This window comes from Conger conger, chromosome 11 (genome assembly GCF_963514075.1).
Source record: "Conger conger chromosome 11, fConCon1.1, whole genome shotgun sequence".
Lineage (NCBI taxonomy): Eukaryota > Metazoa > Chordata > Actinopteri > Anguilliformes > Congridae > Conger > Conger conger.
The window spans coordinates 35664524-35687616 of NC_083770.1; the positions used below are offsets into that span (position 1 = coordinate 35664524).

The following is a 23093-nucleotide window of genomic DNA, read 5'->3' on the forward strand; positions in this document are numbered from 1 at the left end:
GAGGCCACATACAGTTGATTCGACTAAGCAGGAGACAATCCCCCCTGGAGCACTGCAGGTTTATGGGCCTTACTCAACGACCCAACAGCTGCGCAGATCTTATCGTAGCTACACTAACCACCGACCTTCCGGGTAACAGTCATGTACCTTGGCCACTAGGCTACAGGCTGCCACTTCATTCACGTCCATACAAAAATAGCTTTCTACAATGGCTCAACTAATTGCATGGTGCTTTTCAGTTTGATGTTGATCCTCGGCTCCTCTAGGATGGTTCATGGGATGAGGCAAAGTCACAGAAAACCACGAGACATGAGATTAAAGGAACAGGGAACAAGGCACGGATGCAGAACCCGTAGCAAATGAGCAGAAGGACATTGAGATAAGGAAGAGGGGGGACTCACCGGAAGCTAGCTTGATCTCCAGGGCGGTGCGGATTAAGGCCATGAGCGTGGAGGTGAAGTGGACCGTGTTGTCGTCTGCGATGGGCATGTTCATCTTCACCAGCCGCTGAGGACGGTGGGGATGGGCAGAGTAAGGGTGTAAGGGTGCAGGGCATGGCCGTTAGAAAACCCTCAGCACAGAGCATCAATTCAACACCATCAACCACTTTTTGAGGTGCCATCTTGTGTGCTGCTGACCTGCTGGGAGGTAGAGAGTTGAGATCTCTCAAACCCCAAACCCTGCACTGCAGTTTCAGCGCTCGAGATCTGAGGCTCTGCCATGTTGTTTGAGGAGTTAATGCTAACTTGGTTATAGCCAATTAGACTCATCCAACTCCCAAATGGAAGGAAAATGATTGGGGCCTGCCAGTCCCACCCCCACTCCCTATTCCTAATGACATCTGTATTGACCACTGTATAGTAAGACCTTTACATACCAATAGTATTATGCATATTATAGTACTGCACTATTCTACAACTGCTGTGCAACTGCATAGTAACTGTAGATGTGCTATTGTAGAGCTGTTATTGTCTAACATGGTTATTATATGCTTTTAGGACAATCCAGCTCTTTTCATTCATGGCATTTTACACGCCCTCATCAGAATTCTGTGCAGCTGCTCCTAAGCCAGTGAGAATTGCTTGTCCTGCGCTGGGTCAGCATTATATAAAGGATTGCTAACCCTGTGCCAAACATGTGACATGGTCAAAACACCCAGGGGGCTAACAGCAGAGTTTCATAGCAGCAAACAAAATGTTCCCCCCCAAATATTTAGCATTGCAAAAAAGAATACAAAAATAAAAATAAATGATTGCATTCAGGGCATAACAGTGTGTGAGATTTATTTGCGCATGTGTGCGTGTGTGTGAGTGTGTGTGTGTGTGTGTGTGTGTGTAGGCTTGTGTGTCCATACAGTATGTGTGCATGCACGTGAAGCCATTGTGCCAGACAGTTTTCACGGACAGACCGAATTTGCATGCACACACTGCCACTGGACAGCACAAGTGGAACATGCTCAGGCAGAGGGGCCACTGTTCACAGATCAGCCAGAGAAAATGCTTAAAATGGCATGCAGCTCTGCATTCAGTAAAGAACGCGCCACACAAGTTTGCGTTTTATTTATAATTGGCTTTATTTATAATTGATAAACTTGAGCGCTATGTGCACCAGCAGCTTGCGTGTACCTATCTCCTGCCTGTGGCAGTGCAGATCACAGAGATAATAGTGGGTAATGAAAAAGGAGGGAGATAATTGGATACAGGATACACAGGAGCACACACATGCACACACACACGCACAAACATACATTTTTGAACGCGCACATGTTCATGCACACACAGACATGCGCTAGCAGCACTGCGGTCACATTAATGAAAGGACTGAGAATGAGCAGGGGAGTAGAGGGAGAGCAGTCCCCACTGAGAGGGAAAGAATGAGCTTTGGCTGAAACACTGCATTATAGAAAGAACCCAGAAGACAAACAAAAAGAAAAGCCCCCAAAAAACTTCAAAAGGAGGATTTTGAAACAAGCGGGCGGAGGAGAGGAGGACAGATTAATGCAAATACAGAAACCAGCTTCTCCAGGCCGGGTAATGGGGTTATTGCTACCCCTGAAGGAAAGAGGAGCGGGGCTGCAGCTGTGCCTATCTTCACACCTCACATTTTACTCATTTACTTTTGGGAGAGCAGAAAGATGCAGTAAACATCAAGTGCATCACATTAATCACTGCAGTCATCAGCTGTATCACAGGAGTAATCGGCTGTGTCACAACAGCAATCGACTATATCACGATAATCATCAGCTATATCACAACAATCATCAGCTGTATCGCAAGAGTAATCGGCTACGTCACAACAACAATCAACTATATCACAATAATCATCAGCTATATCACAATAATCATCAGTGGCATCGCAACACGTACACTGTATTGCAGCATGCATCAGCTGTATTATGAACGCTAACCATCACAATAATTATCGGCTATGCAACAGAAATCCTTAGCTAATCACAACAATATCACAGTAATCAACTATAATCACAACAATATAGTACAAACTCTTCCACTGCCCCACAATGGACCAGATTGACATATTTACTCTGTGTGTGTATGTGTGCATCTGGGGTGGGTGCGGTGATGCAGATAAAACTGAACTGTATACAGTAGTAAAGTCTTAACTTTGAGTTTAGTAACGTCTTTATCAGATTATTATGAACCCACTTTGTCCCATCCCTATCTTAGCCTGTCTAAATGGGTCTTCCCCGTTCAACAGTGGAGTGTACGGCAGCCCAGAGAGAGCAAGGGAACCACAACCAACAAATCAGAACAGAGGAAAAACAACAACAACAACCAAACATAAAGAAACAAACACCGCCACAGCAGAGCACAGAAATCGGCTGGATGACTAGCCAACAGGAGGACAGCGGAAGCACACGAGGGAGGTGGGGGGTTTTTAAAGGAAGGCTACCTTGTAGGCGACTCTTGGCGGACATTTCTTTCCCAAACCTAAGGGAGGGGACAAGTGCAGCAGCATCTCGTACATATCGAGGTACTTGATGCGGCCGCTTCGCGGTGGGGAGCGAAAACCAAAAGCAAAGAATTTGATAGCAGAGATAGAGAGAGAGAGAGGGAAAAGTAGAGAGGAGGTAAAATAAATAATAAAAAAAACAGTAGAAACAGAAATCTTAGTTATTTAGATTTCCAGGTGAGAGACATGGATATGGATGCCATCCTTGACCTTTTTAGGGCAGGGATGTATCCCAGAATTCAACTGGAGGAGGGAGAATGTTCTGTACCCTGGGAGAGAAAGAAATGGTAATGGCAGAGGAGACAAACTCTGAGTGTGTGATACACGAGGACAGGAGATGGCTCTGTCTTTGTGAGGATGCCTGCTATTGCATGCAGGGAGACACTGGCAGGTAATTGCCAGAGATGCCAAAACAAATCTTACGAAGCCAACTTTCCTCAAATTTACGAAGCCAACGTTTCTCAAATTTTGGCTCACAAATGCAAATATAATTTATATGCACATAGCTACATATATAATTGAGTACACCATTGCATTAAATGTAAAATGCCAATTAATACAGAAGAGTAATTAAAAATTGGGTCTGTACTGTAAATGTGGCTGGTTGGTTGAGGGTCCAGAGCTGGCAAGGTGTGGCTGCTCAAATTGTAGCTTTGTAAGCTTTGCTTCAGGTTAGGCATCACCGCCACAATCAGATGAGAACTGAAGGCTTGAGTGCGTCATGTGTGAGGTAGTATTAGCACAGCCATTCAGTAAGGTCTCTGGGGACATTCGTCAACAGCGCCCCTAGTGGAGGTTATGCATGGGGGGGGGGGGGGGGGGTTGCAAACCTTGTAGGCCACCCTATTAGGGCAGTTCTTTCCTAAGCCAAGGGGAGGAGAGATAATGCGCAACAGATTGTACATATCCTTATAGACAATCCGCCCACTGCAAAAAGAACAAGCAGGTTTAAAACAGGACAGTTTCAAGTGAGCAAAAACAGAGCTTATAAGTTATAACCCTCAATGAAGGTGCACAGACAGCATGATTATATGACAAGAATCCACCCTGAATCAGTGGTTCCCAAACGGTAAGACAGGACCCTTTGGTTACTCTCAGGAGTAGCTGAGGTGGCTCGCAAGACGAGCTCACTGTACATTACACACTTTGTATGGAAATGCACTAGCTGCAGTGTGCATGCAGCTGTTTTGACATGTTAAAACCATTTTCCTTTTTGTGTTGGAACATATAATAACATTTCAATAAGTGGCAGCCGTAAGACTACTCAGAGGAAGATTTTCACATCTGCCGCACAAAATACAGTGGTTTAAATGTCTGTTATAATGAATATGTACGTGATCGAAAGCAAACCTGAACTCAAAATGGTACATGAGACCTTTCTGCAAAGTTTATAAATGATAAAAAAATGAAAAGGGCCCTGTGCAAAGGTTTGGGTACCCTTTTGTATTATTCTTTGTTACTTTTTTAAAAAGATCATTGCTAAGGTCTGGACCCAGGTGATTTACTTGTTAGGGCTTCAATGAGTAAGGTGAGTATGATTCCAGAGCTGAACATTTTATTCTGAAGTTAGTCCATGCCTTCTAAAGTATCTAACTGCAGTTGATGTTCTGTCTGGTGTTAAAAACCATGGGTTCCTCTAAATAGTAGTCCAAGGATTTCAGAATGAAGATGGTTAATTTCCAAGAATGAGAAGGCTACAAAAACCTCTCTCAATGTTTCAAACTACCTATTTCCACTGTCAGAAACATTATTACAAAATGGAAGATAAATAGAAAAGTTGAAGTCAAAGCAGGAAGGCTGGAAGACCAAGAACGATTTCAGACAGAATGGCCCAAGACCTGGTAAGGGAATGCTCAGAACATTTTGTAATGGCTACCGGAGTCACCAGACTTGAATATTATTGAAATCTGTGGAGAGATCTCAAACATGCAAGGAGGCTGAAGAATATTTCTGTGCTAGATGAGTTCTGCCAAGAAGAATGGGGAAAAATTCCAAAAGCAAGGATTGAAAGACTCTTAGCTGGCTACAGGAAGTGTTTATAAGCTGTTATAGTTACCAGAGGAGTTATAAGGTACTAACTGACAGCGTTCCAAAACCAGTTTTTATTATTTTGAAAATGTAAAAAATTACTGCAACTGTAAAAAATCACTTCTTGACCCAGGATGCCAACATTTTTGCACACCACTGTATACGCTTTATGCTTTCTAAATTACCCCTAAGATGAAAAAACCCTGGAAACCAATTGAAAGCTGTTGAAAATGGAAAATAATTCAATCTCCAGTGATTCAGAATTTTCAAAATAACACACCTGCGCTGGTGTGTGATTAATCTATTGTGATAAACGTACTGTATATAGTATAAGGACCTTTCTGGAATACAGGAGGTGGGTAGGCCTGTCACAATTCCTGAAGGACATCAGGTGATACTGTATGACTGCTGCAGAGGCTTCTTTAGTTAAATATGAGTCACGGTACATAAGTACAGGACACTGACAATGGAGCATAAATGAACAATAAAAATTACAGTACCCCCCCTTCATGTTGATATAGAGAAGCCCATTTAAAACGCCATTAAAACTGAGTGGTCTCCAAGCATAGAGGGATGAGCTCATATCATCATACGATTAATATTTCATTCTCTAGCCATGAAAGAAGAGCGTATTGCTCACTGTAGTTCAGACGCTGAGTGTCTTCCATGTTTCAGCTAATAGGGTTGCATTTATTTCATTAATTTCTTCAATGTCGTTTTCCGCACTCTGAATATATACACTGTTATAGGTGTGTCTGAAGGCTCTTCCACCAAAGATACGCAAGACAATCTTAATTAGAATCACCATCCTCCACCGACTCCAGCTCCAGGGTGCAAGCTGCTAATATGCTGTAAGCTATTTATTTGTATGTGTACTGACCAATTACTTTTTCAGGGTTCGGGAAGTTGTATTATTTTAGACAAATGTAAATTCAAAGCACAGAAAATCCCAGAGAGAAGGCAGAAGATAGTCAGCTAATTTATAGTGAGCTAATGCAATTATGATAATGTTCATCTTGTTATGATGATTTTTGTTTTCAATTTTGTTCATGAGCTGTGCAGTAAATGGTGACAACCTGTGAATTAACCTTATTGGTTTACAGGATTGAACCAATTTATAATAATTTCAGAAGCATGCTGAAAGGAATTAGAGAGTGGATCAGATTTACTCATATCACAACTCAGTAGAAGGGATTATGGGTACTGTAGTACTTAATCCTGCAAAAAGACACAAGGAATAGAGCTACCATAGGATAAATGGTATCATATTCAAGGAGGTGGATTTCTGACGGGCATAGTAAAGCATGTAATGCATACTGTGCAGTGAAATGACCATACAGTAGATTTAACATTGATATGAGATGACATAGCTCTTGGAGTTCTGAGAGAGTAAGGTTTCATCAGTGGAAATATAAGCAAGTCTGCACTGCTGGTGGTTTATCCTTAAAAGCATGTTCCCCTCATGGGAAGAACGTCTACCGCACAAGCTAAATGTGTTTACATGGCAGTATTGCTTACTTCCAGTCTACTGCTCCTGTATCTTTTAAAGAAAGATAAAACAGAAAAAAGTGCTTCAGTCAAAGCAGGTCCCTAATAAGAAAAATCCACTGTATATTTTACACAAACCTCAAAATAGAGATTTCTCAGATTTCAAAAACCCCAAGACTGGAGCACCAGGAAACACATTACCGGCTCACACTGCTGTCAGAGTCATAGAGGGTGTGGAGGAGAAGACCACGTACCAGGCTGCGGGGTCATACTCCGCCCAGACACGGATGAATTCGTCCAGGTGGTGAGGCCCCAGTATTGAGGAGTCCCGGGTCAGGTACTCAAAGTTATCCATAATGACAGCCACAAAGAGATTCAGCATCTGTGGGACCAGGAACCAAGGGGAATCTATAACTAACAGGGTTGAGGGGATAGGCACCTCCATTTTTGTGTGATTGGTTGTGAGTGAGGGCCTGTAAAATGTATGGAGCTGTCACGCTTCATCAGTGCCAGTGTGCTTTCAAGAAATCACAGGTTTTTGACGTGGAAAGCAAAGACTTTTGGAAGCCAATACATTAGCATCCTTTTAAAATCCATTCACTTTAAAGGCTTCTGAGTGACTTTGCATGAGCACAGTCTATAGCCTAAACCTTAAGTTTCAATCCAGGAATATGTTATCTTACTATCACTGGGGCAGAGGTTACATTATCCCCCCTAAGGGTAGGTCAAAGTAAACTTTTCATTGCATTACCCATTGTGCAACTGGAATACAGCGCAAAATATAATAAATGCAGACTTCGAGCAGTAGTAACATATATTTCCATATCTGAGAGTAGCACATTTTTAATTTAAACTCCACTCCAATATGTTTAAAATTGTGCTTTGTTCAATATATTTTCAGGATAGCTGCCCACACACGATATAGCTATTATCAATAAGTGATATAGTAGCTCTCCCGTATGATTAACATGTGCATTTGGCCTTTAGTTTAAAAAAAAGTATGTTTGGCTCACAAGTGACTACATTTGTGGAGTGCACACACGCTCAAGTGCTCCTCTTGGTGGGTTTTCATGGATTTTCAAGAGGTTCAATTTGTGACCCCAAGCTGGGGGAGAAATACTACCTGTTGATTACAGCTTACACTGTGTGCATGCAATCTGTAGCTTGCAGTGTAAGAATGACACAACCATTTTGGGGACTGGGACTGACCAGAAAGGAGCAGAGGAAGATGAAGGAGACGAAGTAGAAATAGGCAAAGTCGTTGCCGCACTCCTCGCCAATGGCGCCTGACCGCTCGTCACAACGGCGCTTACTCAGACACGACAGCATTATCTCATGCCAGGCCTCCCCCGTGGCACTCCTGCAGGAAAGAGCAGCAAGACGGACACGCCGTCAGACAAACGGAAACGGACACGGACAAAAGCACATCAACACAGACAAAAACAGACAGCCAGAAACACAGAGGCCATAGATACAGACAGATAGAACAGCTCATCAGACAGACAGAACTGGACATATGGACAAAACCTAAACTATCTAGAACAGTGGTTCTTAAACTGGGTTCGATCGAACCCCAGGGGGTTCGATAAAAGCATAGGTATATAATTTCTTTTCCAATAAAATATATACCTATGTTTTGAAGAAATCATATTTTATTTTTCCAATTACGAAGGGTTCGGTGAATGCACTGATGAAGCTTGCAGGGTTCAGTACCTCCAATAAGGTTAAGAACCACTGATCTAGAATATACAGATAGGTAAATATATACAGACAGTAGAGGAAAAACACAGACATACTCGGAAAGAGAGACCATAACACAAAACTCAATGGAAGGTTGCTGCTGATCCAGGGTGTGTCATAGGGAACATTAGAAAACTACACCTCGCAAAAAAAAAAAAAAAAGTCACAAATTTGAAAAACAAGCAGCAATGGCTTGGGCGCATCTGTAGCTAAAGCGATTACTCATCGCTGAAGTCTCTGAACTGACATTGGGAAAACGCCTCTGTGAAGAGCAGCAGGTTCTTAGCTAAAGGGGATGTGAACCAGTCCTCATGTGTTGTAAACATGTTTGTCTGACACATATGCTCCGAGCGATTTGTTGCCTCGTCTAAATGAATGGGATACACATGGGTAAACACATGGACATGGACTTACTGTCCCATAATTAAGCAATCTCTGATGTAACATGAACTGATTATGACATTTTGTAAATACTTATATGTATATGCTTCTCCTGATGTGACATGTAGATTATTGTTGAATTTGAAATTTGGATGCTTTAAAGATGTATTTGCAAGTGAACGACAAATTGAAACGATTGCTAAAACAATTGATTGGTATTGAATAACAAGTAAGTAAGGATTTTCAAGGAATGGTGCAAGTAATTTGTTAGACCACCTCTACTAAACATCATTACAGTCCCTCTCTCTGGTCCTGCCTTACAGAAGCTTGCAGTATGTGAAATGCATCCTGCCTGGAGATGCCAGGATACCGGTCTGTAAGGAATGGCACAACAGTAACGGGTGTGGCTCTGGCCTTTACCTGAACAGCAGCATCAGAGCCTGAAGGAAGGTTTGGAAGTTGTTATGGTGATTGATTCCCGTATCCTCATTGAGTTCAATATTACCAAACACCTGAGAGAGAGAGAGAGAGAGAGAGAGAGAGAGAGAGAAAGATGCAAAAAGAGAGTAAATGCTACATAAACCTGGATCCAAAATGTGTAGCTACCTGCAACATCTAGAGAAAAAACAGTGACCTATGACCCTAGTTAATTGTTCAAAGTATTATTATGATTATTCATTATTATTATTATGATTATGATTATGATTATGATTATTATTATTATTATTATTATTATTATTATTATTATAGTGAGAGACTGGATGAGTGGCAGAGAATGGTGAGGAGATGGCAAGCTTGGACCCACTGAGTTCAAAGCCAGCCCAAGGGACCATGGGACCACACGAGCGCTTCTAAGTGACAAAGCGAGACCACCCCGAGGTACCATAAACAGAATCGAAATCACCAATCAATTATTAAAACTGCCCAACGGCCAGGCTCTATCTGGCAACTGGCTGCGTTATTAACACTGCCTGATGCTCGCTGCGTTATTAACACTGCCCGATGGCTTCGCCAAATGTGGCCCCCACGTTCACGCTTTCATCTCATGGACACTGCATTAAAAAAGGTTTCCAACACAGAACAGAGGTCCAGATGGCACGACTGTACAGGTTATCACAATTACTGTCATCACCCTTCATTTGGACTTCATCATGTCTGACATGTTTATAGGCCTGAAGATGAGCCAGTTCCTGGAGCTAAAATGGGCTGAAAATCTAAAACGGGAGTTCATAACTACCTTGGCTTTCAGTTGTGTTTTGAAGGGTACTGGAGTTTGAGGTTTGGAGCTCAGACAGTGCCAATTCCTGATTAAATAGCATCCTGAATAGGCCGCTGTTTTATTATTGAAAAAAAGAAGCCATTACCGTTGATTTACTGCTCTACGCTAGTCTATTGACAGCGTACATTGTCGTTGAGCATTCAATTCAGAGGATAGCTTCTATGAGCACTCACATAACTGCAGTCACGGAGCGATCACGTGCCACATGATCGCATTCGAATCAATATTGGTCTCCTTCTTTAATTGGCATACAGATCTGCGGTTGCTTCCTTTGTAGAACAAACATTTCTTGTTATGTTCAATTAGAAAATAAAAACCTTGCCGGTATATTATCCCTGTAATGCATAAACTGTTCTATTCTTTTTTTGTGTCTGATTTTCCCATTTTCTTCAAATTTGGTTGCCAATTGTACCCATTGGCAACTGTACCTGTTCCAATTACCCATGCTGACTAGTTAGGATACACCGTCAATGTCCTCGGTGGCCCGGTGGGATCTAGTGATCCGTAAAAACTGTTCTAGTCTTATAGTGTTTCTATCTCTATGCACACACACGCACACACGCGCATACACACATGCACACACGCGCATACGCACATGGATTATGGTCAATGGTAATGAAGGTTACATAAACATCTCATTAAGCACAGTAGTTCAACCTCTATACCACTTGCATCCAAGGACGGGGAGAGTTGATATCAATCTGTCACACTCGATCACACACAGCATATACAGTATATATACTTTATGTAACAATGCTTGCATCATTGTATGCATTGTAACACTATTACAGAGGCACTGTGGTTGCCCTACTTCAACCAATTATAAAAAATGTACCTTGCAATATGCATGTATTTTTGGTTAACATAGCATCTAATTACAGACACTGGACTACTGGAACTAACTCTAGAAATGCGCTTGTCTCCCTGCATAAGCCAGCAGGCCCTCCCACCTCACACAGAATGCTGCTGATTGGCTATTCTACAATCTGCTGAAGAAGTACTCACACATCATGCCCCCCATCTTCAGCCACAGGTTATCAGTTATGGTCTTATATGTTCAGCGTATAACATGATCATGGTATAATACAGATCTCTGGTCCTAGTCTATGTTGTAGCAAAAGGATCTGTAACCTCGTACATACAGTCTATTATTAAACCTTACACTGCCAGACCACTCAAAACATCTGGATAAGAACAACAAGAACAACAAGAACAACAACAACAATAATAATAGTAATAACAATAATAAATAAATACAAAATACTAGTATTAATAAGAATAAGAATAATAATAAGATAATAAGATAATAAGATAATAAGATATAATATAATATTTATATTATTATTATTATTATGGGAATACACTCACTTGCATGCCGATGATGGCGTAGATGAAGAAAAGCATGGCGATGAGCAGGCACACATAAGGCAGGGCCTGGAAAGAGAGGAGAGAATGTGTTATTAGTGGCTAAATAATTGTAAAGGGGTGTCTATGTTCTTACTCATTCCAGAGTCAGGCAAATAGATCTATGGAGCAGATTCCTGCTGTATCTTTTTCATAATAGGTATGTATTGCCTTTGCAAGGAAACACATTAATTCTAATTGAACTGCCACCTCTCCTGTGCGTTTGCAGCATTTGCTTGCTTAACCTCTGTTATATCCATGAGTCCCAATGGTTTAAAGGCATCAGGAGAACAATGGGGTATCTGTTCACAGGATTCATTACCTATTGTGGAGTGTTAAGACTAAGTTTAGCTTGTGTGAAAATTGTATAATGCTCTCGCCTTTTTTATTTGCGGATGCTACATAAACCACCTGGCACTCGCAGACCAAAAATGCACATCCTTTGCTGGAGGTTACCAAGGATATGCTGTACACTGAGCACGTGCATTCAAACAGGGCACTGAGGGGTTAGCTGTCATCTGTTTAATCTGCGTCTGAGTAGGGCTACAAAGGTCCGGGGAGCATTGTGCCCAGTGTTTCCTTTCAGAAATGTTATTACATTAGCCTGTGAAGGCCATGTGGTTTATGTAGTATCTCCACATAAAAAATAACAAATGCTAGAGGGTTGAACTGTACAATGCACACACGGGCCAAATTTCATCTTTGCACTTTACAGTTGTGGTGGGAAAGCCTTCGGGAGATGAACAATGCGGAGGGCTGCCGTACAGTTTATTATATCCTGAGGTAGAGCTTCAGTATTACAGTATATAGTATTGACATGTTTTACGAGAGAAAGCAACACTTTCAAGAGTTCATTATATACTGTATACACTAAAAGATATGATCAGGGCACTGTTTTGGAACCCCCCCCCCATCCCTCAGCAATGGCTTATTTAAAAGGACAGTACAAGAACACATGAGTGTTTCAACTATGGCAATTCAGCAATTCAGCTTGTCTCTTGTCTATGTGGACCATGCTACAATGGCATTTTCATGCATTAGAGATTTCTGGGGATCTTTTGTCAAATTTTCTTTTGTATTTCCACTCTAAAACATCTTTGTGACAGTGTTGCTGCTGCTACTACTACTAGTAGTACTACTACTTATAATAATACATCATCATCATAATCATTTTTAAGATACTGGAAGAATGGCAGCTCTAGTGTGTTTTCAGCTCACATTACACTTCTCTGCGGTCTGTCAGCCTGTCGCTCTCCTCTCCACGGCCGACACCTCTTACTGATGGGGAAGGGGCCATGTTTTCTGAGTGAGAAGGTGTGGGAGGAAATGAGGCAGGAGCACATCTCACCTTGAAGGACTGGACGAAGGTCCAGAGCAGGATTCGGATGGTGTAGCCCTGCCTCAGGAGCTTGATGAGACGCGCTGCCCGGAACAGCCGCAGGAAACTCAGATTGATCAGTTTGTTCTGCGGGGTGAGGACATGGCACATCACTCACGGTCAGGCAATGAAGATGAACGTCACCTGAAACCCGCCAATTAGGCCGGCTCCAGGGTCTTAAATGTCCTCATTTGTTTCCTGCACTATAAGCAGGATCAAGCATGCACATGCTGTGCACCATTCTACAGTGAGCTCCATAACGTTTGGGACAAACACCCATCTTTTCTTGATTTGGCTCAGTAAAGTGCAGCTAAGAATCTGCACTTTAACCACATGAGAATTGTTTGATGACAAATAAGTGTGGATTACCGAGCCAAATCATGAACACATATGTCTTTGTCCAAAACATTATGGAGCTCACTGCATGTTTCCGATCCAGCAACAGAGCAGAGGACCAGGCAGGCTCTGTTACCCCCAGGGGATGAGAATTGCAGAGAACGACTTGTGGTTTTATAAAGACGCTCTGCTCTGTGGAAATTTCAAATTTCAGGGGGCAGCAGAGAAGGAGATTGACTTACCGTCTGCAAGGGCAGTCGTTTTGGCAAGGACAGGCACCAGTCAAGAATGAGTGTGGACATTAAAGAAGGAGAGACAGAGAAAGAAAAAGGGTGAGATATGTAGACAGAGGTAGGAAGAATGGAAGAGGGAGTGAGAGAGCACAAGAGAGGTGGAGATGGAGAACAAGAGAAAAACAAGAGCAATCACATGTAGCACGGAAACCCAAAAAGAGACAGATACATACATTTAAGCAGTAACATTGTGAAAGACATATATAGTAAGACACAGAAACAACAGTCCATACATCAACAGGGACTACAGTATAGCACATGTACAATTAACAACCACAGTGAGTCTACCATGGGTGTATGTGATGTGTGAACTAACATGAAAAGGTAGAGTTTTATAATCCAGCTCTGTACTTTAGCAATGTTCAATCAATGGATCGCATCTGAAATAAAGCCCAACTAGTCATTTACATACTATAATATACAAGTGGTTGGAGAACGATAGGGTGGTGAGTGTTGGTGTTGATTCTTTGTCTTCCTATTTTCTTGACTTTCCAGAAACTTCCAATACACACCGTACCCCTGCCTCCTCCTTTCAGCCCACCACAGACTGTGCCAGGTCATCACACTTGTGAGGAACCTTTGTCACATGATCAGCATCCATTCTCTGCCCAACCATTTCGGCCCTACCCCTTCAGACTCTGTTCCTCAGATAAACGACACAGAGCTAAATGCCATCACTCTCGGAAATGCCAACATCACGCCGCAGTGCTTACATTAATCTCTGTGACCACGATGTCGGTTATGCTTCCCAGTACGGTCACAAAGTCAAACCAGTTCCAGGCGTCCTTCAGGTAATTCTGAAAAAGAAAAAGAAAGAAAAGGATGAAAGAAGTCTTAGCACTTATCCTGCCTGTTTAGTATTTAAATCTTTAAATCTTGTCCAGAAGCACAATCCAGCCGGTTTGTAGAAGTCTTAAAGCTGCTCAGAGACCCACAACAGGAGCGGGGAGGGGTTGCTCTCCTAGCCAGGACAATCTGTCAGGCCATACAGTAATTACACCATGCTGCTCCACTGTCCCTGGCCATTTGTTTAATGACAGCATCCAACTAGCAGCAGAAGAGTGGTTGCCATCCCAGTAAGTGATTCAAAGGTCAGGGAAGCTGCTATAAGGGGTAGGTCCATTTTTACAAATGAGAGCAAAACTTGTGTAGATTAAAGGAAGGGGGAGTGGAAGCAGAGATGATGAAACGCTCCTTTCGAGGGGCAGTTGGGTGCGTGAGAGCGTGTGTATATACGCGTGTACTGCATATGAAAGTGCATGTAAGTGTATTGTGTGTAAGCGTGTTATGTGCATGATCGAGTGTTTGTACTGTATGTGTGTGTGTGTGTGTGTGTGTGTGTGTGTGTGTGCAGACACTTTGCAGTCTCAGTCTGCAGCTCCACATGGGTGCCACATCCATCTGTGCTGCTCACAGGCTCACTGGTCACAGTTGGAAGGCAGGCATTTTCCTGAGATTACGACAGGCAGAGGGTAACAGGATAACACCACTTGTCACAAAAGCCTCAGACAAAAGCCTCGTCACAGCCTCCTCACCCAAATCCCACTGAGGACCTCTGGGAAAGAAACTGCAACCGGGGACCCTAGACAGGTCAGTCTGCTGGCAGCTCTGAACACTGGAAACTTTGCATGGCATGCCATTTTGTTGAATATGCATTTACTGTTACTTACTGTATTTACTTTACTGTGCTTGTAATATACCGTATACCAAATATAACTTGAATCAATTTTGTAAGCTTCAAACCAAACACTTCTACTATTTTGCTGAGCTCAGCAAAATGGAATTCCAATTTGGCATTCTTTTGATTGATTTATCATCTCTAGATTGCATATACAAGCATCATGTGACTCTGATTTGATGATGGCTGTGTAATGTTTCATGTGTCTGTGGACATGTAAAAATGTTTAATGTGAAATCAACTATAGTACAGTCCAATTTAAACTGATACACAATGTACCATTCTGGTTAATCCTAAAAACTATTTAGCAAAACTCTAGAAAACAAATGCCATCAGTGAATATAATATTCACCTCAGTGTTTTGTTCACAAATTGTTCACACATTGTTTTCAGGTAAAGAACATTTGTTACTGCCCATTGTTTCAAAGTGCAAATACAAAAGTACAAAACAAAACAGAGAGATGAAAAGCCTTTTTTTTAGGCCAGAGGTATACGCATGATATGTAGCTTGGAGGCTATCAGGTCAGAGAAGTCTCTGGAATACGTGGTGTCAAATCTCAAGTTTGTGCAGCCATAGTGTAAAATAGTTATGTACATCCACATTCTACTGTAATACTGTAATGTGGGGGTCATATATTGCATTTTCATGATGGTCACTTTATGAACAGCTGACAGAAGTGGAGAATGCAGCCAAGGGGCAGCTTTGGAGTAGCTTGGTCATTGGGAGCTTCCATCATGGTGCAAGCATGGGGAAATGGCTAAGCCTAAAGCCACATAGTTATACTCCTCCCACTCCCACCATATTTCCTAAATACTAATGCAGAGATGGCTCTCTCGGTCTGGAGCGGGACAGTATGCAACACTCCATATACTATGCAGGGAGCCCTCCTTCAGAACATTACTTTATTTATTAATGTATTTATTTTATTTAACCTTTACTCAACCAGGGTAGTCACATTGAGGTTGACATGTCTTCTGCAAGACACCCCCTGAGCCTACACGTCTTTGGACTGTGGGAGGAAACATGGAGGTACCTGGAGGAAACTCACGTAAACATATGGAGAACATGCAAACTCCAAGCAGAGAGGATCTGGCTGGATGGAACTTGAACCCGAAACCTCCTTCTTGTGAGGCAACAGTGATAACCACTGCTTGCTAACCATAGCGCTAACCACAATGATGACATCAATGCTGAGGCCAGCATACAGATCATTAATAAGCCTGCAGTGGAAAATATGTTTTGTCTCCTGCTGTGGACCGACAGAATTTCAGACTGCTTTAGGGATTTCCTGTTTTAAAGTGCCATCACTCCTGGCTTAAAGACCCTCAGGGGAAATGTGAAAAAATAAATGTGATCTTAAACAAGCTTTGCAAGGATATGGGGGGCATGTGTGGCCAATTATTTGGTGGCAGGTATCTACACACTGTCAAAAGCCATCAGCTCAGATCCCAAGCCCAATCTCACACATGCTGACACATCACACTGCATTACATGCTTCGACAGGAAACCAATAGACAATCACCCAGCCAATCTTCCCATCAAATGCATTTCTAGATAGCCTGATTGTAGCATGTGAAAGCTCGACAGAACAGCTAATATTTCCACTAGCAAGGACATGCCAAGTGCAACCGCTGTATAACAGTGGGCTAATACTTTTTGCACTATAACTGAGAAGATCTTAAAAAATCCTCAAGAACATGAGACTCACGAGTGGACCAAAAGCGATAATCTTGAGCACACACTCCAGGGAGAAGAGGGCGGTGAAAACGATGTTCAGGTACTTGAGCATGGCCTCATAGAATGGTGGGGCTCCATGAAACTGTGGAGAGAAAGACAGCTGAATGGACGCAGTCTCATCAAAACAACATTAACTTGGGAAAAATCTGGGAAAGCTCTGTATTTGGGAGAGCTCATAAACTCTTCAGGAGGAAATAGACTTCAGCTATGTGGATGAGCTCCCACAAACCCCAGGAATGGGAAGGAGATTCAACAGATGTGTTGTGTCTCTCACACACCTCAGGTTTCTAGTACAGCATCATACCAACCTTCATCATCAGCACCACGGTGTTGAGAGCGATCATGGTCAAGATGGAGTACTCGAAGGGCGGAGACACCACAAACTTCCACATCCGGTACTGGAAGGACTGACGGTTCTTGGGCATGTAGCGGGTCAGGGGCTTAGCGTTGATGGCAAAGTCGATACACGCTCTCTGCTCAAGACACAAAGCCATGCATTTTATTTTGATATTATACATTATTATTATACATTATCAATTAACAGAAACATCAGCTGACTTCTATAATAGAAATAACCACCGCTGATATGCCTATTAGCTACGATCACCAGCAGCTGTCATCATCAACATTATTGTTGTCAACCATCTTCATCTGCCAATGGTTAACTGATCTTGGACATTATGGGGAGATTTTCCTTTCCACAGTATACAACACTGCCTCAAATGCAGAAGAAATAATGTAATTATGTTATCTTCTTATTATCTTATCAGCTTTTAATGCACACAACAGTTCCTACATGCTCACAGGTTTACAACTATGAGCATTGATGATGGAAATCCTCCAAAAATGAACAGTAAGATGACCTTCACTGAGAAGCCAAGCCATTCAAGCACATATTCTGTGTGGGAGCATTCAGTAGTACACCAAATGTACTTAACGTTTTTTCCAACACAATATACCAAGGCTTCAATGTTTAATCGCAACCAAAACAGCAACAAAATAAAAAAAAGACATTGGCAATGAATAAGAATATCTTTGTACCTCAAAGGCCCCACTCCCACCCACAAGACCCCTGAAATGGCCACCCCAGACCAAGGTTCCAAGCTGATGACATCTTAATGAATCCATCTGAAGGGAACTGTCTAAATGGACTGTGGGAGATTGATTACTCCCCCTGCGGCTCCGTTCTCTCACCAGTTGGTAGGCGGTGTTGGGTTAGCATATGGAGGGAGAAGATTTATCTTCCACAGGGCTCACTAGGCTCTGCATAATGGTGTCCCCCAGGAAAGCAGGCCCGGCACAGCTCGCTGGGTCCGTTTCCGCCGGGGAGAGCGGGAGAGAGACAGACAGAGACGGGAAACTTGTCTGTCTGTCTGTCCCAGCTGCTTGCCTGGGAGCACGTGGCTGTCGCCCCCTGCTGGGCTCTGCCTAATGGTGCGCAATGCGTGACATGGGACCACAACAGCGGACACAGAAATAACGTCTGCACATCTGGACGTCTGTGCTGCTCAGTGAGCTGGAGCCTGCACAGTCGACCAGCGCAGCTCTGAGTGCGCTCTGGAGCAGTCAGCATATGGGGGAACTGTGTTCCCACATGGTTACATTTATATTCACTTTGGTATTTTTTGAAGCTCAATATCTCAAAAACACTCAGACACCACAGATAGAAGCTTATAATTCCAAGGTCACGAATGGCACACAAATTGTGTTTGAACTGTGTGACTGATCAAATAAGGGCCTTGGTCATTTGGCAGGAAGTGCTTAGCTCAGCATACATGAATTTCACAAAACAGAATTGTTCTGATCAGATCTGGGTCAAGTACATAATTGTTTTGGATTCAAATACTTTTTAGTGGTCAAATCTTGTTTGGTGCAATTGAGCCAACCAAGAGGATCAGAAGGCAGGGTTTGCAGTTTCATTTGCATTTCAGTAAAGCAAAGAAAATAATTTGTATCCAAAAAAATTATATAATTGACCCAGATCTGGTACTGGTCATGAAACAGGATGTGCTTGGCTCAACAAACAGGAAGTATGCAGATGGTCTGACAGGAAATGCACAGGTCAGCTGACCGGAAGTGCACAAATTATCTGAAAAGAACACATATTCTGCCAGATAGAAAATATAAGAACATCTGCAACACACCTCATTCTTCTCCAGGCTGCATTCAGACAAAGCCTTGTCGCCCTGCTCCTGGAAAGTGATGATGATGAGGGCCACAAAGATATTGACGAAGAAGAATGGGAAGACAACAAAGTAGACCACGTAGAAGATGGACATCTCAATGCGGAACCCAGGGCTGGGTCCCTGGTCCTCGAATGTCGCATCCACGGAATGCTTCAGTACCCTAGGTGGCAGGAAATTGGACATTCACTTAATACATATACTGTGTTTAATTTCAAAGCACTTTGCTATGATGGGGAAACCTTATCTCCACAGTATTGGGATAACAGCCACCGATAGGTAGCACCCATCTAGTGCATGGCAGCCATTTTACACCACAAATGCAGCACACATCAGTACAAGTGCACAAGGAACTGAATCCCCAATGAAACTGAGGATGATTTGATGATATATGAAAGACCCATGTTATTTTAATGACAGTGACTCAACCTCAATTGAATGTCTCATCTGAAATACACAGAAGAGACCTCAGTCTAACAAAGGTACACAGGGAACAGGCAGGTAAATGCTTGCCATTTACAGCCAGAGGATCATACTAATATTTCGGTTTAGATAGGGCTCATCACAGTCACCACCAAAAGAGTATTACCACTCTCAGCACAGCCTCAGTTCCCCAGGTCCTGAAGAATATATTGAAATGACTCAAGGAAATACCACCCATCATTTTTACATAGCATGTACCACTGAATTATTTAATACTGTACTTAATTTAATGATTTTTTGGAGGATGGAAAGATGAGTTAAGGGAGATATGAAGAATTATGGACAGCAAGGAAATTGCCCACTCTCTGGTATGCTGACCTGATAAGCCTGGATACTTTGTTCAAATAAGATATATATCAAAGCCAATTAGAGGCCAGCACTGTGCATTTTCAGTTAAATCCCAGAAATGCACCTCCACACCCTGCTGGTCATAAAGACATACTAAACAATAACATCCATATTCTGATATGTGGAGCCTCAGATTTTCTGTTCTTCTATTTAATATAAAGGAGGAACTCAAAAGGAACTTCAGAGGGATGGCGCTTCAAACAGTCTGACGGTACTGGCCGCAGATCAGAGGGAACAGAATAAAAGGAGACACAGGTCACAAGGGGGAAGGGCAAGGATCACAGCAATGGGGGGCGCATGGCAATGGCCACATCTAATGATTGCATCTCAATACAGCAGCGTCGCAAAAATTTGACAGGTCCATCACTTGTTTTGTGCTTAAAAGCCAGAAGATCAATGAAATAAAACCAAAGATTGCCACACAGCTTAACTACATCCACAGTGCTGAATGCTTTCATTTTACCTTTCTTTTCTAATCTCGTTTTTTACAGAGTATATAATTTCCTGGATTTAAAATGGAAGACAGAGAAGACAGTGTGGACAAAACTGAGATCTGTTTTTACATTGTCCTGTCACTATGCTGTCAGTCACTGATTTTAATTATGACTGGCAGCATATCGGACCCTTCCCCTTGTGCCTGCACGCACACACTTGCGCACACACACACACACACTCACGTGGGCCAGCCCTCCCCAGTGGATACGGTGAAGAGGGTGAGGAAAGCCCAAAGCACATTGTCATAGTGAAACTCATATTTCTTCCACTCGCGCGGCTGGGCGGTCACTTCATCCGTATCGTAGTCCAGGAACTGACCTCTGAACAACGGGAGAAGGGAGGGAAGTACACGGAAGAAGGGGGTGGGAAGAAAAGAGAAAGAGAGAGTGTCTGCATGTATGCGCTTCTTATTCTGGGAAATAAACCTACACCACAGAATGTGTATGTTTAAGCCTTTGGCAATAACACCTCTGTTCTCTGAAATATAGCATTTACTTTGCAATATGGTGTTACACATGACAGCATTTATCATACAATTGCCTTCCTAAGTAGATGTTGAGGACATTGAGGCATAGTAACATAAATATCAATGGAAAGATGTGGATACAGACAGACAGATAAACAGCCGTACAGGGCAGCAGGCTGTGAATGACAACAGGGTCTGATTTGCAAAAGCTGGATGCATTAGATGGCAAGAGCCAGCGTCTAGTCCACGTAGCTGGAGTTCACATCTGCGCTGCAGGAGTCTGGTATGCGCAACTAAAATCAGATCTGCGCAATCAGGGGCCAGATCTATACAGCTGGGAGGCACAGACTTGCATGGCTTATGTCTGCACTGCTCAGCCAGGCTAAGGGCAAGTGGGTGACTATACCTGCAGTCCTTCTCTAGCCCCTTGGACTCATCGGTGCAGTAGAAGAACTTGCCCTTGAAAAGCTGGACAGCGATGACGGCAAAGATGAACATGAAGAGGATGTAGACAATGAGGATGTTGAGCACGTTCTTCAGGGAGTTCACCACACAGTCAAACACAGCCTGAGGACACACACAGATATACACACATAAAGGCACCTGCATTAAAAACACAACGATGGATTATTGTCACATAGAAATAAATGCACATATACCACATACTGTTATACCACATACCTGTTCTAATATAGATTTTGAATATGTTTTTAATATAGAGGTCTATATGACTATACTATACTTTTTGGCAGAAAGAGTTGGTGCCTAAGGTTGTGACACAAAGAGTTGACTATACCTAACTTTTTGGTACAGAGATAACTAAACTGTACCTGATGTTTGGACAGAGAGAAGTGACCAAAACATACCCAAGAGTTGACCATACCTTAAGACAGAAAGAGTTGGGGACTATACCTAAAGTTTGGAGAGAGAGGTGACCATACCTGAAGTTTGGCAGATAGAGTTGACCAAAGAGTTTGGCAGAAAGAGTGGACCGTACCTTAATTTCTGGTAGAAACAGGTGACTATATCTTAGGTTCGGGGAGAGAGGAGACCATACCTGAACTTTGGACAGAAAGAAGTGACCACACCTGAAGTTTTGGCTGAATGAGTTGACCATACCTGAAGTTTTGGCACAGAGGTGACATACCTTGAGTTTTGGCAGCCGCTTTATGGTTTTCAGAGGACGCAGGACACGCAGTACTCTCAGGGACTTGATGGTGCTGATATCCTTGCCTTTGGTCCCTCTGCAAATATCAGAGAGTGGGTTAAACCCCACGCAGACGCAAAACTTCTTCACTGTAGAGGAACCGCCTGTGTCAGTATGACTTACTTAGTGCAAAGTGGGACCACTGATTAAAAACGGTTTTATATGTAAAGGATTTGCAATGATTATCTGAAAAACAATAGACATAAAGAAATACATACTTATTGATACAGAAACATTTAGGGGGCAAATTGAACTGTGAGCAAGGTATTGTAATGGAATGTTTTATTTGGAAATTATTAAAAACGTCAGAAACCTGTCTGTATATGATGATGCATGAACAACTAGGTTTGAGACAACACATTTATTTTAGCCTTGTCTTTCCCCACTGATTAAAGTTCTTAGATGACATGAGTGGAACTGTTACTATTTTATTAAGTACTCAGTTTTATGAAGTTCACAGTTCACAGGACTCTGGTGCGAAAACACACCCTAAACCAGATTGATTGTGGCCATAAGCCAAATGCAATTTTAATGTAAGCCTCAAGTAATTGGGAAGTCTAAGCTATTTGTACAGGTATATATTAAGCATTAAAAGCACCATTTAACGTGACCCTTAAATCCATTGACAGGAAGAGGACCACACACCAGGATTTGTGGAGTACAATCCCTTGATAGGTGAATACATTAATATTGCATTTGAAACTGCATTTCCCAGACATCCAGCACTAATACAGTAATACTCTCCCTTCCCCTCCTATCAAACCCTCACCCCCAGGCTACAAAATGATTAGTAATCTCACAACAGCACATGCCACTCCAGAACATTCCATTGTGTGGGCCATGTAATTGTGATTTACATGAGCTAGCTGAAAATATTCCACAGTTTAGCACATGCACAATAAATCTACTGGGTTATTCTACAGAAACAAAGGTTTTTTCTTCTTCTTCTATTTTCCAATCTATGCATAGGTAATGAAAGAAAACAATATGCTGCATCTGGTTTCTGTAGAATAACATGCAATAATCAATAGAAGCTCAAAAAAGAAACTCTTTTATTCACAGTTCAGAGTTTCTTTTTAGGAACCACTGCTGTTTTAGGAAACGGATCCTTAATAATAAGTGACAAAGCTGGGGTGGAACAGGGAGACGCTGAATAATAAAATATAATGTATGTCAGGGCCGAAATTAGAGTAAACAG

The 23093-nt window shown here is 42.4% G+C and overlaps 1 protein-coding gene across 1 annotated transcript in view; it reads right to left on the reverse strand.

Moving 5' to 3' along the window:
- cacna1ba (calcium channel, voltage-dependent, N type, alpha 1B subunit, a) overlaps positions 1-23093 on the reverse strand; it is a 171496-nt gene that overhangs the window by 21181 nt on the left and 127222 nt on the right. Inside the window, exons 28-42 of the mRNA XM_061259522.1 lie at positions 21836-21932; positions 21095-21255; positions 20405-20542; positions 18858-19059; positions 17022-17186; positions 16685-16795; positions 14011-14094; positions 13247-13249; positions 12639-12755; positions 11255-11320; positions 9028-9119; positions 7696-7846; positions 6741-6868; positions 2911-3007; positions 402-507 (exon numbers count right to left, since the gene is read on the reverse strand). Of these exons, the coding sequence (XP_061115506.1) occupies positions 402-507; positions 2911-3007; positions 6741-6868; positions 7696-7846; positions 9028-9119; positions 11255-11320; positions 12639-12755; positions 13247-13249; positions 14011-14094; positions 16685-16795; positions 17022-17186; positions 18858-19059; positions 20405-20542; positions 21095-21255; positions 21836-21932 (1718 nt within the window). The remainder of the gene's footprint in view (positions 1-401; positions 508-2910; positions 3008-6740; positions 6869-7695; positions 7847-9027; positions 9120-11254; positions 11321-12638; positions 12756-13246; positions 13250-14010; positions 14095-16684; positions 16796-17021; positions 17187-18857; positions 19060-20404; positions 20543-21094; positions 21256-21835; positions 21933-23093) is intronic.